At 40.9% G+C, this 14,325-nt stretch overlaps 2 protein-coding genes across 2 annotated transcripts in view; both read right to left on the reverse strand.

The window, feature by feature from the left end:
• Positions 1–804: 804 nt before the first annotated feature.
• LOC310792988 (troponin I, fast skeletal muscle-like) lies at positions 805–6,441 on the reverse strand (the record flags this gene model as incomplete). Its single annotated transcript, XM_083654740.1, has 6 exons — positions 805–993; positions 2,909–3,085; positions 4,201–4,290; positions 5,396–5,524; positions 6,043–6,082; positions 6,434–6,441. The coding sequence occupies 6 exons, from the start codon at positions 6,439–6,441 to the stop codon at positions 919–921; spliced, it is 519 nt and encodes a 172-aa protein (XP_083510866.1). The 3' UTR covers positions 805–918.
• Positions 6,442–9,496: 3,055 nt separating this feature from the next.
• Positions 9,497–14,325, reverse strand: part of LOC310792989 (uncharacterized protein) — a gene marked incomplete at its 3' end in the record, with an annotated part of 38,930 nt that continues 34,101 nt past the window's right edge. Inside the window, exons 10-14 of the mRNA XM_083654741.1 lie at positions 12,753–12,792; positions 12,033–12,161; positions 10,895–10,984; positions 10,104–10,293; positions 9,497–9,558 (exon numbers count right to left, since the gene is read on the reverse strand). Of these exons, the coding sequence (XP_083510867.1) occupies positions 9,497–9,558; positions 10,104–10,293; positions 10,895–10,984; positions 12,033–12,161; positions 12,753–12,792 (511 nt within the window). The remainder of the gene's footprint in view (positions 9,559–10,103; positions 10,294–10,894; positions 10,985–12,032; positions 12,162–12,752; positions 12,793–14,325) is intronic.

The raw sequence follows: 14,325 nt of genomic DNA on the forward strand, positions 1-14,325 counted from the left end.
GGCCTGCTGGGTCGTGCATTTAGACACCCGGTAAGATAGGCACAAAACACCGGCCCACATGTTCTGTGTCCCTGCAGTGGACCAAGCCTCGAAGAGGAAGGAATGCCCATGATGAACGAGGTAATGGCGGCTAGTAAGCAGATGCGTGGGGGCTGGGAGAGGTTAGCCGGTCCCCGACACGCTGCACACCGCCTCGCTCAGCTGGTTCTGCTTGTGGGCTATCGGCATAGCGGACTGTCGGCACTGCGGTCTGGTAACGCTAAAGTTCCGGTTGCAGGGAGCTGGATGTCGATAGTGGTAATTAACACATGAATTACGGTATTAATTAATAATAATACTAAAATATGTGTTGATGAGGAATTAATCCATGATGATATAGGCATAGCCTACTTAATTAATAGTAATTCATATATGACTCAGTGTGTTCATCAAACATACCTTTCATTAGTTGATGATGCGGTAAGCATCAATTAATGGCTTAATTCATCATGAGTTAACCATCATTACATGCACATGTGTGCACCAGTATTGTAAAGTGTTACCGAAGTTTGTTGGGGTGGGGGGACTACTAGATGTGTGGATAAAAGTAGCAAACAAATTAATTCTTACTTCAAAATATTTATTTCGAATGATTCCAAGAAACTGTACATTTTGAAGATGCGTTCCTGAGTCAGACTCTGAACTGTGAACATGAAGACTGAGGACATTTGCTTTGCTTGAGTTAAAAACGGACGTCTCTCACGGTGCAGCGGTATCACAAAAACAACCAAAAAACAAAACAAAACAAAAAAAGAAAGGAGAAACATGTAAAGCTTGTCCCCGTGTCGCCTAATGGAAACACATTCAGTCACTCAGACCTCGGGTGAAAACCTCGGGCGTCTCCCTGTTGTCCTTGCCAGCCGGGACCCAGGATGTTTTTTAGGCAGTCTCGAACATCTTCTTCCTGTCTGCTTTGTCCTCGATGTTCTTACGCCAGTCACCCGCCTCCGACGTCTGAGGAGAGAGAAACATGGGCCTGTTTAGGACGTAGAAACACAGAGCTCTTCAGAGGAACCTTTCGCTCACTGGAAGAGCAGCAAGCCGAGAACGGCTGTGCTTGCATTTTTTTTTAACCCAGTCATCTCGAGTTCACCAGTTAATTATATTGTTATCTCAAGAAAACTAGCTTTGTTATCTGGAGATGAGATAATCAACCCATTCAACAAAATATTGTATCCTCTTATTACTTATTATATTACCGTATATTCCGGACTATAAGCCGCACCGGTGTATAAGCCGCACCTGCAAAGTTGACTATTTTTTTCTTATATAAGCCACACCGGACTATAAGCCGCGGGTGTTTTAATGTTTTTTTTTTTTTTTTTTTTATTGTGTTTTAATGTTTAATTACCATATGTAAGGGTTCATGCACAGAGGGGATTGTCGGGAAAGAGATGGCTGTTTGAGGAAGCTCCCATTTATTAACATTTCAACAAAACAACATAACACAACACCACCTGTGTTGTTTTTTACAGTGCACACAGTGTCATACAGTGTCATACAGTGTGGTGAAAAGAGGGCAAGAGAGGAAATTAAAACAGAAGTGGATTTAGTTAGAAAGAGTGCTAAAAAAGAGAGATTTTTTTTTTTTTTTTGGAAAAAATCCATAGATAAGCCGCACCGTTATATAAGCCGCAGGGGCCAAAAAAGGCCAAAAAACGGGAAAAAAGGTGCGGCTTATAGTCCGGAATTTACGGTAATCAGAAATCAAGAGGTCTAACAGAGGCAGAAATTGCATTGTGTTTGGTTTTCTCAAGATAAGCTAAATTAACCTGTTATCTCGAGAAAATGATGTTTTCTCAAGATAATGAAATAATTAACTCACACTGGCATTTTCCGCTTCCATACTACAGGAGAACTTCTGGCAACTCTTTAAATTTTTAAGGACATTAATTTACGCGGTAATGACTGTAAACAGAGGAGACAGGACTAGAAAGAGGAAGTGGTTTGACGGTGGACAGTCATGGTGTGGAGGTTGGAGGTCGGGGGATGGATGGTTCAACTCCCAACTCATGACAAGTTTTCATTTATTATCCGTGAGCAAAACCAGAAGCTAGGAGTTTCAGCTGTTAAACTGAAGCGTTAGCTAACCTTTTCACATGACCAACAGGTGTAAATGTCCAGAACAATTCCTGCTGTTGGACCAGCATCCTTTACTGGAGGAGGGAATTGGGTAGTGGTTGAATAGTCTTTTTAGCTTAGGATGGTTCCTACAGTAACTGAGTGAAATGACCTGGAAGTACCTAAGTGGCAGCCGTGATAAGAGCTGTTTGAATTCTCTAAATAAGATACTGCCGTCCCACAATTCCTTGCGGCAGCAAAGCAACGTGCCATTCGGTTGTTCACGAAAACGAATCAACATAACATAAACTAATATAATCAACATAACTTGCTAATGCTTGTGCTTGCTAACCATGTTGCTAACACAGAAAAACGCAATTACAGTATTTCAGCAGCAGGATATGGATTGAAATCCATTGAAAATCACTGAAATCACGATGACGTGTCACGCTAGTCAGTTACTGTAGTGTTTCACTCACTCAGTGGCTTTTTGAGAAACCGTTAGGTGACGTGAAAGGGTAGCCTACTGTAGCAGCGTTCCTCACCTCCGGTTTTCCTTACTGTATGCCTTATTTACATATTTTTATACACTGTTGTGATTATGTACCTACTGTAACAGACTGACCTGTAATGGATCCCCCTAGCTTAATAATGTCACATGTGCATTCACATCTGTCATTGAGCTCATTACATTTTCCCTCAAAGTCAAAGAAATGTGGTTACAAATAGAAGATTGTTGTTGTTTTTTACAATTCGACCACAGCCCAGATCTGAACAATGTGTTTTGACTGTTGGCAGCGTTCCTCACCTCCTCCTCTTTTTTCTCCTTCTTCACTTGCTTCAGGTTGGACCTCAGGTCCATGGTGACCTTGTGTTTCCCACCCAGCAGAGCTGCAAGCATGGCGTCTGCAGACAAGCGGACCTTCTTCAGAGCGGGCTTCTTCACTCCAGCCAGCTCGACCACTTTCATTTTCAGATCCTCGATCTGGAGGCATTGAAATACCCAGCATGTTACAGGTCTCTTAAAAAGCCTAAAATCCAATAATCTGAATTTTAGGCCTCAAAGGAGAATTCAGTTTTTTTTACACCCTGGACCTTATTTCTAGCTTTAAATATGATTTTTAACTCTTCCTGACAAGTTCGGTTTGATATTATTTGCTGAAACAATTTTTTTTTTAACTGCAACCTGAAAACGAGGGAAACACGGCATGTGAAATGCCTGTATTTATGTACTGTCCTGTATATCAAGTCAAGTCAAGTCAAATTTTATTTATATAGCACCTTTCATACACAAAGGCAATTCAAGGTGCTTATAGATTATTTTCCGACACACGTCGGCTCATATGCTTATTATATTATAGAGGCAACGAGAATATGAGTGATCTACTCTATTTACCTCTGTGCCACTGGCAGCATGCTCTGTTTGCTGTCCATCACATAGATAGCAGCTCCCGCCGTATCCCCCACTGCTGCTTGTAATCCATATATGACGTTATTCAATACGGGTGGCATTCGAATTCAAATGAATCGTCTATATTCTCGAATACAGATAAATATCAGCAATGTTTATCATGCTAAGCTACTTAACAGCTAACTACAGTCAACCCTGCAAGTCACCCAGATGTGTCCCACTGTAAAACCAAACAGAAGAAGAAGAAGAAGAAGAAGAAGAAGAAGAAGAAGAAGAAGAAGAAGAAGAAGAAGAAGAAGAAGAACATCCGCTGGCGACAGATGCAATCAACCCCCTTTTTTTTTTTACTTGTTTTAAGAAAAATACTATTTTAAAACTCGACTAACTGGGTATTCGAGTACAGTAAATAACTTTTCTTAGTTATGCTGTAAAATAAAAGCAACATAACAATCTTATCACCAGAAGTCTTTTGACTCGTAGAGTCACAAACAATGCAAAGTTAGACAATAGTTGGCTTTGAAATGTAAGACTCCTTTATAATACATGAGTTCAGACATCCTTGTGTATTAAGAGTTGTGTGCGGCCATTTACACCTGGCACTAACATGCCAGGTGTAAATTGCCTCTGTGTGTCAGTGGGAGAGGAGCAGCTGTGTCCACCGTGCTGTGTGTTCTCAGATCTGACTCTACCTCTTTGTCACTCTTGTTGACTTTGGCCTCGGAGTCATATCTCGACTCATCGATCTTGTCGAGGGCCTGGGACAGCTTCTTGCAGACTTCCTGTCGATGCACAAACGCGCCATTCACATATCGCGCACACACACACACACACACACACACACACACACACACACACACACACACACACACACACACACACACACACACACACACACACACACACACACACACACACACACACTACATATTCACCTTCTATTTCCCACTGGGCTGCTAGTGCTTTTGTCATCACACTTCTTGAATTGATAGCATGTGTGAGATCACAGCTGCTTCATTTACGGTGTTCGCTGCTAACTAGATATGCCGCGTTCCAGTTGCCCTGGGAACTAGGTCAAAGTTTGAGAACGCACCTGAACTGGGATTCCCTACATCAAAACCTCACCAACCCCAACAGTAGTAAAAGCTGTAATATACTGTTTATTAGCACTTCTTATTTGTGGTTCATTAAATCCGTTGTACACACCATACTGTCAAACTTTGCTATGGTGTTTGTATGCACAAAATACCACAAAATGTGTTGTTATCAGCTGTTATTGCTAACAACAATGGCTAGCCTGGCTAGAGCTAATGCTGGCTGGTTTCCCGGCTGTTTTACTGGAACGCGGTCAACTCGGGTGTGACATCACTCAATTCAGATATTCCTAGTTGCCAGTGCAACTGGAATTAGACAACATGCTCCTTGTTCGCTCCTCTAAATGATTTAGAGGCTGATGCTGATACAGTACTTTAAGAAAACTGGTAACACTTTACAATACTATGGGTACAATTATTAAGCGTTAGGTAATACATTAATAAAGGGTTAGTTAATACATTAATAAAGGGTTAGGTAATGCCATTAACTAACCCTTAATTAACAGTTAACAAATATGTCTAGTAATCAATCATTGACTAATGGTGTTCTTGTTAACTAAGGCATTGTGGTTGAGTTTAGGCATGAAGTCACTGAGGTTAAGGTTAGAGCAAGCTTACACTCAAGGCTGGTAATTAACAATTAAGCAGGTTAGTTAATGCTTATTTAAGCATTAAGCAGTTAATGCTTATTTAAGTATTTAACTATGCATATTAAAAAATGGTCAGATTTAAAGATCCTGAAAATCTGAACAAAACGTCTGGGTGGAACCCAGGTTCCTGCTACTGGTCTCACAAGGAGGGCAGCCTGGTCTCCACTGGTGTCAGGAGCAGGACAGTTCTCCTCCATGTAGGCTTCCTTCGCTGCGACAATCTCCTTCTCTTCATTCGCAATCCAGCTGGCAGCGATCTGCAGCATCAAGCTCTGCACGACACAGGGACAAACAATGTCGTTGTAACATTGAACAATGTTGAACAATGTTGTAACGTTGAAAAATGTAACGTTGAACAATGTAACGTTGAACAATGTTATAACGTTAGCTGGCTAGCATTACAACATTGTTTTAAGGCTGATTTGTGCATGACAGTCCATTTCCATGTCACATTCCCCCTTTGATGGATAGATTGGAAATGTCCGGCAACAAACTCATCACGTTTGTTTACATAAAAACCATTGACGACTACTGATGACGTATCAGGGGCTTGAAGAGTTGTCCCAATTCAGGGGAAGATTTCAACCACTACCCCTTGTACTGTAACTTTGTTCCAAGGGGCAATTCGAAAAACGAGGGGCACTCGAAAACGAGGGGTAGGGGTAAAAATGAGAAATGGGATTGAGTTTATTACTGACAGACTGGACACTTGCTAATGAGTCGATGATTTTGTGCTTAAAATAAAGAGAAATAAGGAGAAATGAGGACACAGTAAATAAAGATAGCTCACCTTCAGATGAAGCCTGCGGCTGGAGGTCATTTTCTTTCCGCTGCCAGAGAGAGGTTAGAGGTTAGATTTGTTTAGACATGTGTTATAAAAACACAAATATGACATGACTGATGAATCACATATGGCTGCACACAATCACACAATAACAGAATGTATGACTATTTTGGCTATGGGTTTCATACACTTTGTGTATTGAAGCATCTAAGCGCAAAACTCTTATCAGATGGGGGACCCATGGGACAAAATCTTTTCAAATGGGGGTCCGTAGTCTAATTTGTGTCAGTTTAGGGGTCCTTGACATGAACAAATTTGAGAAGCACTGCTTTAGGCGGTCTGAGGCAGACAGTAACACATCTCTGATACCAACTGAAAGAAGAAAACATGTACTTACTCAGACATTTTGGCTGTTTGTGTGTTCCACCCTGTTCAAAGAGGGAGAAGACTCATCAGTAAAACATGTGAGCCAATCAGAAGCTCACACAAGGCACACGGGCAGAACCGGATCCGCCCTGCTGCTCTATTGATCGGTGACCCCTTGAGCCCCAGAAACATGATCCACTTTACTGTGCTAGGAACCTGTTGCAGGCATCACAAACCAGCTAATTTTGGCTGGGGCAGGTCAGATACACATTCTGCCTGGAATCTGCCCTAACCAACAACAGAGAGCCAGGCACGCAGGCAGAGGCTGTAGCCGTTAACACCCAGTCTGACATCCCGCAGGCACGCAGCGACAAGCTGTAGCACTCATCTGAATCCACTGACACCTTCAGGACCAGACAGCTCCCAGCCACCAAACACACACCACAACTTTCATCAATAACAAGAACACTTATTATAACCCATTAATATCCACAGTGGAATTTAATAATTTCCTTTACAGCACCTAAAGTACAAGGGACTACAGATGTGAATTAGCTTGCAGCTAAAATCTGGTACGGTGCATCAAGTGACATTTATGTTTGAACTGCACATTGCCCTTTCAAATAAATGAAATAAATACATAAGCTGAGCTAAGCACAAATCCATAGAAATGTATCAAATTGGTCAAAGTATGAGGTCAAAATGCAAAAAGGCAAAAGTCTAACTGGAGCTGAATAGAACCAACATCAGTATAATTTCCAAATTTCATTGCAAATAAATAATAGAATAACTCAATTTTAGTTAACAGAGGGTCAGACAGAACCTTAGAATTTAAGCTCACAAAACAATTTAGCTGTACTTCCAAAATGAGTGACTGCATGCTCACTTAAAAAATGTGTACACTGCTTTTTCCCCACTTTTCTTTTTACCACTCAGATCAGTGTCTTTCAATTTCCTTCAGTAGATTCAATAATCCCAGCAGAGATGATCTGAGCGCTCCCTCTCTCTCTCTACCTCCAAACCTCAGAGGTCAGGGGTCACAGCATACACACACAAGCACCGCAAAAAAAATCACATAAACTTCCACAAATTGCGAAGAGCCGCTGCAAAATCGAGCGTTTTGATCGCAACAACCACAAAAAAAAGCAAAATCCTGGAGGGAGTGATTCATGCTTATTAACCTATAATACCTATAAAACCTATTAATCAACATGGCTGCTGCTGCTGCAGAGACTCTCACCTACTGAACGTGAAGAGGAGGCAGGCCCGACTGACACAGGGGAGACACTGGCAAGTCAGAACAGAAAAGAAGAAACGGGGTATATAGGGTGTGAAGTGCCCGCTCAGCACAAACTCAGCCCCTCTTTATGGTAACAGAACCACTTCAAACCAATAGGTCAGCAGGCTCCAGAAATACCAACGTGCCTCTCCAATGCTCCTCGTAAATTTCCTGCGGGACGTCCAGGACACTGGCCACTCTCTCAGACCCCTCCTTCCCCCCAGCTCTCACTCTCCGCCCTCAAGGATGAAGAATGATTGTTGCACAACAGCTTTAAGTTTTACACCTTAAACTGCTGCTGTCTCAGCTCAGATAATTTTGACAGAATCTGACCTGTTAGTTTGACAGTATTGTAATGTGAAAAGAATGGTGTCACTCTATATTAAATACATGCATTAATTAATATCTTCTGGGGGTTAATGTGACTTTATATTCATCACCAAGTAGTATGAAAATACAGATGATTGCACTGTAAGAAAATGTTTTACTTTGCCAGCAATTTTTTGTAGAGGAGTTGCATCTTATGGAATCATTATGGAATGAATTTAATCCATTAGTAGTGCTGCTGTGGAGCCAAAGCTCAAGACAATGTCACCAAAACAACAAGACATGACAATGAGTTCAGAAATTCATTCAATTAGAATTAGAATTAGAATTCATTCATAATTCATTCAATTATAAGTATTATTTCCTAAACCATTTAGGCTGAAAGCAGACATAACGTGGGTGTTGCCAGGCTTTCAGCAACTTTTTACAATATTTTCTGAAAACTTCCAGGCAGGCACACAGAAATAGTTCCAGCACTTGAAATGTCCTGCTGCCAAAACTATCTTTTTACATTTTAGGCACAATTGCATGCAATAATTTCACTAAAAGGAAAGTGAACAGAAGTAAAAGAAAGCTACTCACATTTTGGAGAACTTAATGAGAACTTGCTACACCTTCCCGGCAATTGAAGTGTAGAAGATATCTGCAGGGCTGTGATTTGGTGAGAATACCTCTCAGGGAGCCATGTGAGACCGAGGTTCTCTGCTGACATCTTGTGGTTTACCGTCGGAAGAATTTGATATTTTCTTAAAACTGTGTTGCAGCTTCTCCCTGTGCCTCCACAACACACAGGCCAACTCGGAGACATCCATCTCAAACGTTCTGAACAATTGCAGTTCCACCCAAACACATCGTTCCTATCACTTCGATTTGAAGTTAAGTTGACTTATTGACGCTGCAAATTTGGATACATGTTGTGGGAGTTCTATAGAAGTCTATTGGACTACTCTTCACGTTTTGGGAGTTCTATAGAAGTCTACTGGACTACCCTGCATGTTATGGGAGTTCTATAGAAGTCTATTGGACTACCCTGCATGTTGTGGGAGTTCTATAGAAGTCTATTGGACTACCCTGCATGTTGTGGGAGTTCTATAGAAGTCTATTGGACTACCCTGCATGTTGTGTGGAGTTCTATAGAAGTCTATTGGACTACCCTGCACATTGAAAAATTTGGAAAAAGGGGTACCCAGTGTGTTAAAAAGTGAGGCACTTTTACCCCTAAACCGGGCGACATCCTCTGAGAAAGACCGCAGCATCGCAGCATTGCCTTATTCAAAGAGATTTAATGGCACAACAGCTTATTCCAATTCCATGAAAAAGGTCAAATGTAATTCGGAAGACAGAGGTGGCAGTCCAGAGAGAACGGAAACAGTGAGAATAATTTGAGAGTCTTTTAGTCTTTAGTCGTCTCGAACATCTTCTTCCTGCGACCGACAGTTAAGACAAGTGTTGTTCTTAAACACAGAAAGATGAGACAGGCCTTGGCGTTTAGGAAGTCTCGAACATCTTCTTCCTGTCAGCTTTGTCCTCGATGTTCTTACGCCAGTCATCTGACGTCTGAGGAGAGAGAAACACGGGTTTGTTTAGGACCTGGAAACCCAGAGCTCTTCAGAGGAACCTTTCGCTCACTGGAAGAGCAGCAAGCCGAGAACGGCTGTGCTTGCAATTATTATTTTTTAACACAGTCATCTCGAGATGATTTATTCATCTTGTAAAAACTGAAACTATCTAATGTACGCTCGCTCGCTCTTCTGCATCGTGTCCAGTTAGGAATCTGTGTTAGGCTGTAGAATAGTTCGATTGTTTGCCTTGCTCAAATCTGCTCTTGTCTACTCTGTTTTTCTTGCTTTCTGTCTTTCTACCTTCTCCCTCTCCTGCCATGCTTGTTTTGCATAAATTCGTCCGTTTCTGTTTATTGATCTAGCAAGACTATTTTCTGTGAAGGCCTTTGAGACTTGCCTGTGAATTAGGGCTATATAAATAAACTGGACTTCACTTGAATTCTACTGTCGACTTCATTACTTTCAGAGTGTCCACGAGCCCGGGCTGTCTGCTCATCATACGGACACGACCGTCAGCCAGACACCTGCAGTACTCATGTTCCTCACCTCCTCCTCCTTTTTCTCCTTCTTAACTTGCTTCAGGTTGGACCTCAGGTCCATGGTGACCTTGTGTTTCCCGCCCAGCAGAGCTGCAAGCATGGCGTCTGCGGACATGCGGACCTTCTTCAGAGCGGGCTTCTTCAGCGGCGCCAGTTCCATCTTTTTCAGCTTCAGGTCCTCAATCTGCAGAGAGAGAGAGAGAGAGAGCGAGAGAGAGAAAGAGGTAAATGAACATCACGAAACTCAGCATCTATGTTGAATATTAATAATTGATTGCATTTATATTACGCTTTTCTAGGCACCCAAAGCACTTCCCATATTGGGCGGGGGGGGGGGGGGTTATGTGTGGGTCGGGGGAACTCAACTCATCCACCACCGATGTGTAGCACCCATCTGGGTGATGCATGGCAGCCAGTTTGCAGAATGCTTTGTCAGAATGCTCACAACACACCAGTTATCACTTTGGAGAGTTGAGGACTGAAACAGCCAATTAGATATTGAGGGATGATTAGGTGGCCATGATGGAAGGAAGACATGCAGCTTTTTATGTTTGTTTGATTGTTTTGGTCCGAAATGTTCTATGGTCTCCCGTGATTCATCTAGTTGACTCACTTGGTTTGTCAAAGTAAAACTCTTTTTATAATTTGGTCAAAAAGCAAAAAGGTTTTGTAGTTTCACAATGACAATGGGAAATGACAATGAAAAATGAATAGGTCCCATGCATAGAGGGCGTGACTTTGGCGCTCTATACAATCTGTAATCTAGAATTAAAAAAATACTCTACCTCCTTGTCAGTCTTGGCCACCTTTGCCTCGGAGTCGTACCTCTCGTCATCGATCTTATCGATGGCCTGGGACAGCTTCTTGCAAAGGCTCTGTTGAGAGAGAGAGAGAAAAAACAATTTTCTCACATGAACCCACTCAGATTTTCACATGAAGAATTCATCTAGAAACCAAAACCATTAACCTTGCGAGGCAGCTGGATTTGTACGAGATCACGAGATCACAATCACACGACAAATAAATCTTGCCACGCTCCATTTGTTTGAATCTGAACCACCAATGGTTTGCACCAATCATCGCCCAGAGGCAGCTACGGGCGAGCTTTGGTGTGACGCCAGAGCGAGCCCATGATAGACGTGATATACTGTAGACAGATGGTTCATCCAATCACCTGCCAGTTATTTTTAGAAAGTGCCCACCCTTTGAAACGGTTTCCCGAGCCACTTGTTCCCTGATGGTTATGTGAAAACAAATCATTTGGCAGCAGCATCCGGTTAGTAAACCATGGCAGAAATGATAATCTGGACTTTGTTGCCCAAAATTGTCATCACAATTATTAGTTGCATCTGGTCACTTTATTTGGATAGTCCAATGCTGATATTCAACTTCTATCACATCACTAAAAGGTCTACTGAGTTTCAAGCGACATTAATAATTACGGTATGTGAAAAGTAGTTATAGATATTCAGTCTCTGGATTAGGGTTACTTTTAAGGCTGGGTTTCATGTTAGAAATAGCATCAGGTCAGAGTTGGGTTTAGAACTAACAAATAAAAGATTTAAAAAAAAACGTTTTTATTTTTCATTTTTGGTCCAAGTGAAATGTGGCCTCTTCATATTCTAAATATAGCTGAATCAAGATACTAGGTGGTCTAGAACCTGAGCTCCCGGTAAAATAACTGGTGGCCGCCTATCCCAAAAATCGTCTTTAAGGCATGCCCTAAAGACGATGCTTTAATCGCCAAAGGCACAATTCATTCACATAATCACTATCACTGACTTGATTCATTCACATATTCACTATCAATGACTTTTCATTCACATATTCACATGTTCATTCACTATCAATTACTTTTAATTCATTCACATAATCACTATCAATGACTTTTGAGTTTTTAATGAACGTTTTCTCAGGTTTTACCAACAGTGCTGCCTGGTCTCCGCTCAGTTCGGGTGCGGGACAGTTCTCTGCCATGTAAGCGTCCTTGGCGGCGGCAATTTCAGCGGCTTCGTCCTCCTGCCAGGCGGCGCCGATCGAGAGTATCAAACTCTGCACAACAAAGACAGCAATAATCAATAATCACTTTTATTTATCTTGAACAAAATTATGTTATTTTATCACAGAACAATGAACAAGAGACAAACAACAATAAGTGTTCACTGGTACGCAATGTTAAGACCCGCTAACAGCTACAAGCCAATCTATTTCTCAGCCTGGTCCCCAGAATATAATGTTGGCCTACGTGGAAAATCACATTTCTGAGCCAAAAATATGTTTCAGATCACATTCATATACAGTAGATAGCAACATTATAGAGCCAGCTGTTAAAATAATGCAGTGGTCGGGGTGGTGGAGGGTGTAAACATTTGCCTTTCACACCGGAGAGCTGTGTTCAAATCCCACGATAACCCTAAGTTTAGCCCAGTTGTTTTACTTGCCTAAACATAACCAAACTTGTTCAAGTTGTTTTATTTACGTTTAACATTGGAAAGGCAGCGAGGTTTTCAAATTAACCACTGTACAATTGACAGTGCGATGTACGTATCTGCAGAAACATAGGCTACAATAGTGACATTTCATTCTGGTGATTGGCTCGCTATTTCTGGTTGCTGCTGACATGATGTTGATAGAAGTCTTTACCTTCAGATGATGCCTGCGGCTCGATGTCATCCTTTTTTTCCTTTAATAAAAAGAAAAATCATATTCGATTTGAGGATTTCTTGGAAATGTTCTCACCGTGAAATGTAATTCACATACACTTATTTAATTTTATTTTATTTTATTGTCATTCTATTTGAATTCTGTCTGACTAGTTCCTGTGTTTATTTGTATGTTGAGCTTTTCTCTTTGCTATTTTTGTTGGAATGCACAGCACTTTGGTCAACTGTGTTGTTTTAAATGTGCTTTATAAATAAAGTGGATGGGATTGGATTGGATAGTATTCACAGGAAACAAAATTTAAATTGTAACCGTTTCAAATGTTAAACATTGTCATCTCTTTATGATTGTGTGTTAAATGTTGTGATAACTGTTTTCTGCTGTAAGAGTGTTTTTATGAACACACTAACTGTGCTTTGCTTCTTCGTATAAATGGTTAAAAAAATGGAAAGTGAAACAACCTATATTGATCATTCTATAACTGGAGTCAAACAGAATAAACATGTACTTACTCAGACATCTTGGCTGCTTTTTAGCTTCAGACCCAAACTGAAAATTGAACAGAAGACAACCTTTTAATTTAGGCATTTAAATTCAGAACTTGAATCCAGCTCTTATCTACAGTTTGTATGATGTCTTGTTAAAATGGGTCTGAAAACAGCCTGTTTTCAGACCCATTCTAACAATACGACAAACAGAAATCCATACACTCCTCTGGATAGTTGAGAGAAGAGACTGCAGTGTCTCATTTGATTCATTATGTTTTCAAATGACAATGCGGTGTGTAAGAATGACTGTAAGGTTTCACTCACACTGCTGCACAGTGTGGGCAGTCAATACCAAATCAATTCAATACTAAATACTAAAACTAAAATAACAACAACATCTTCCATGGGACAATATCTTATGAACTGGGGATCTGTCTGTTAATTAGTGATGTTTGAGGGTCTGTGACATGAAAACAACTGACAACTTTTAAATCACCTCTAGAGCTGCAACGATTAGTCGATTAGTCAATCGACAGAAAATTAATGATCGAGTAATCAATCATTATATATATATATATATATATATATATATATTTTTTTTTTTTTTCTTCTTAAATGTGAATATCTTATGGTGTCTTTAGTCTTCTATGACAGTAAACTGATTCTTTTGGGGTTGTGGACTGTTGGTCAGGACAAGAGAAGACATTTGAGGATGTCATCTTGGGCTTTGCAGAAAAAGTGATTGACATTTTTCACCATTTCGTGACATTTTATAGACCAAATGACTAATCGATTAGTCGAGAAAATAATCAACAGCTTAATCGATAATGAAAATAATCGTTACTTAGCAGCTCTAATCACCTCTCTACTACCGGTAATACTATTATTATTATTATTTACCCTCCAACTGGGACATCTGCTTTTTGACTGAAACCAGAATCCAGGTCTATTGATAACCAAACACCTGGGCCTATCAGGACAGGGCTAATTCTGTCTCAGATCAAAGGTCGTCAAAGACATTAAGTTCGTGGGTGGCAACATGCAAAACACATCCATTCCTTGACAGT

This window comes from Poromitra crassiceps (assembly GCF_964638095.1).
Source record: "Poromitra crassiceps genome assembly, chromosome: 18".
Taxonomy (NCBI): domain Eukaryota; kingdom Metazoa; phylum Chordata; class Actinopteri; order Beryciformes; family Melamphaidae; genus Poromitra; species Poromitra crassiceps.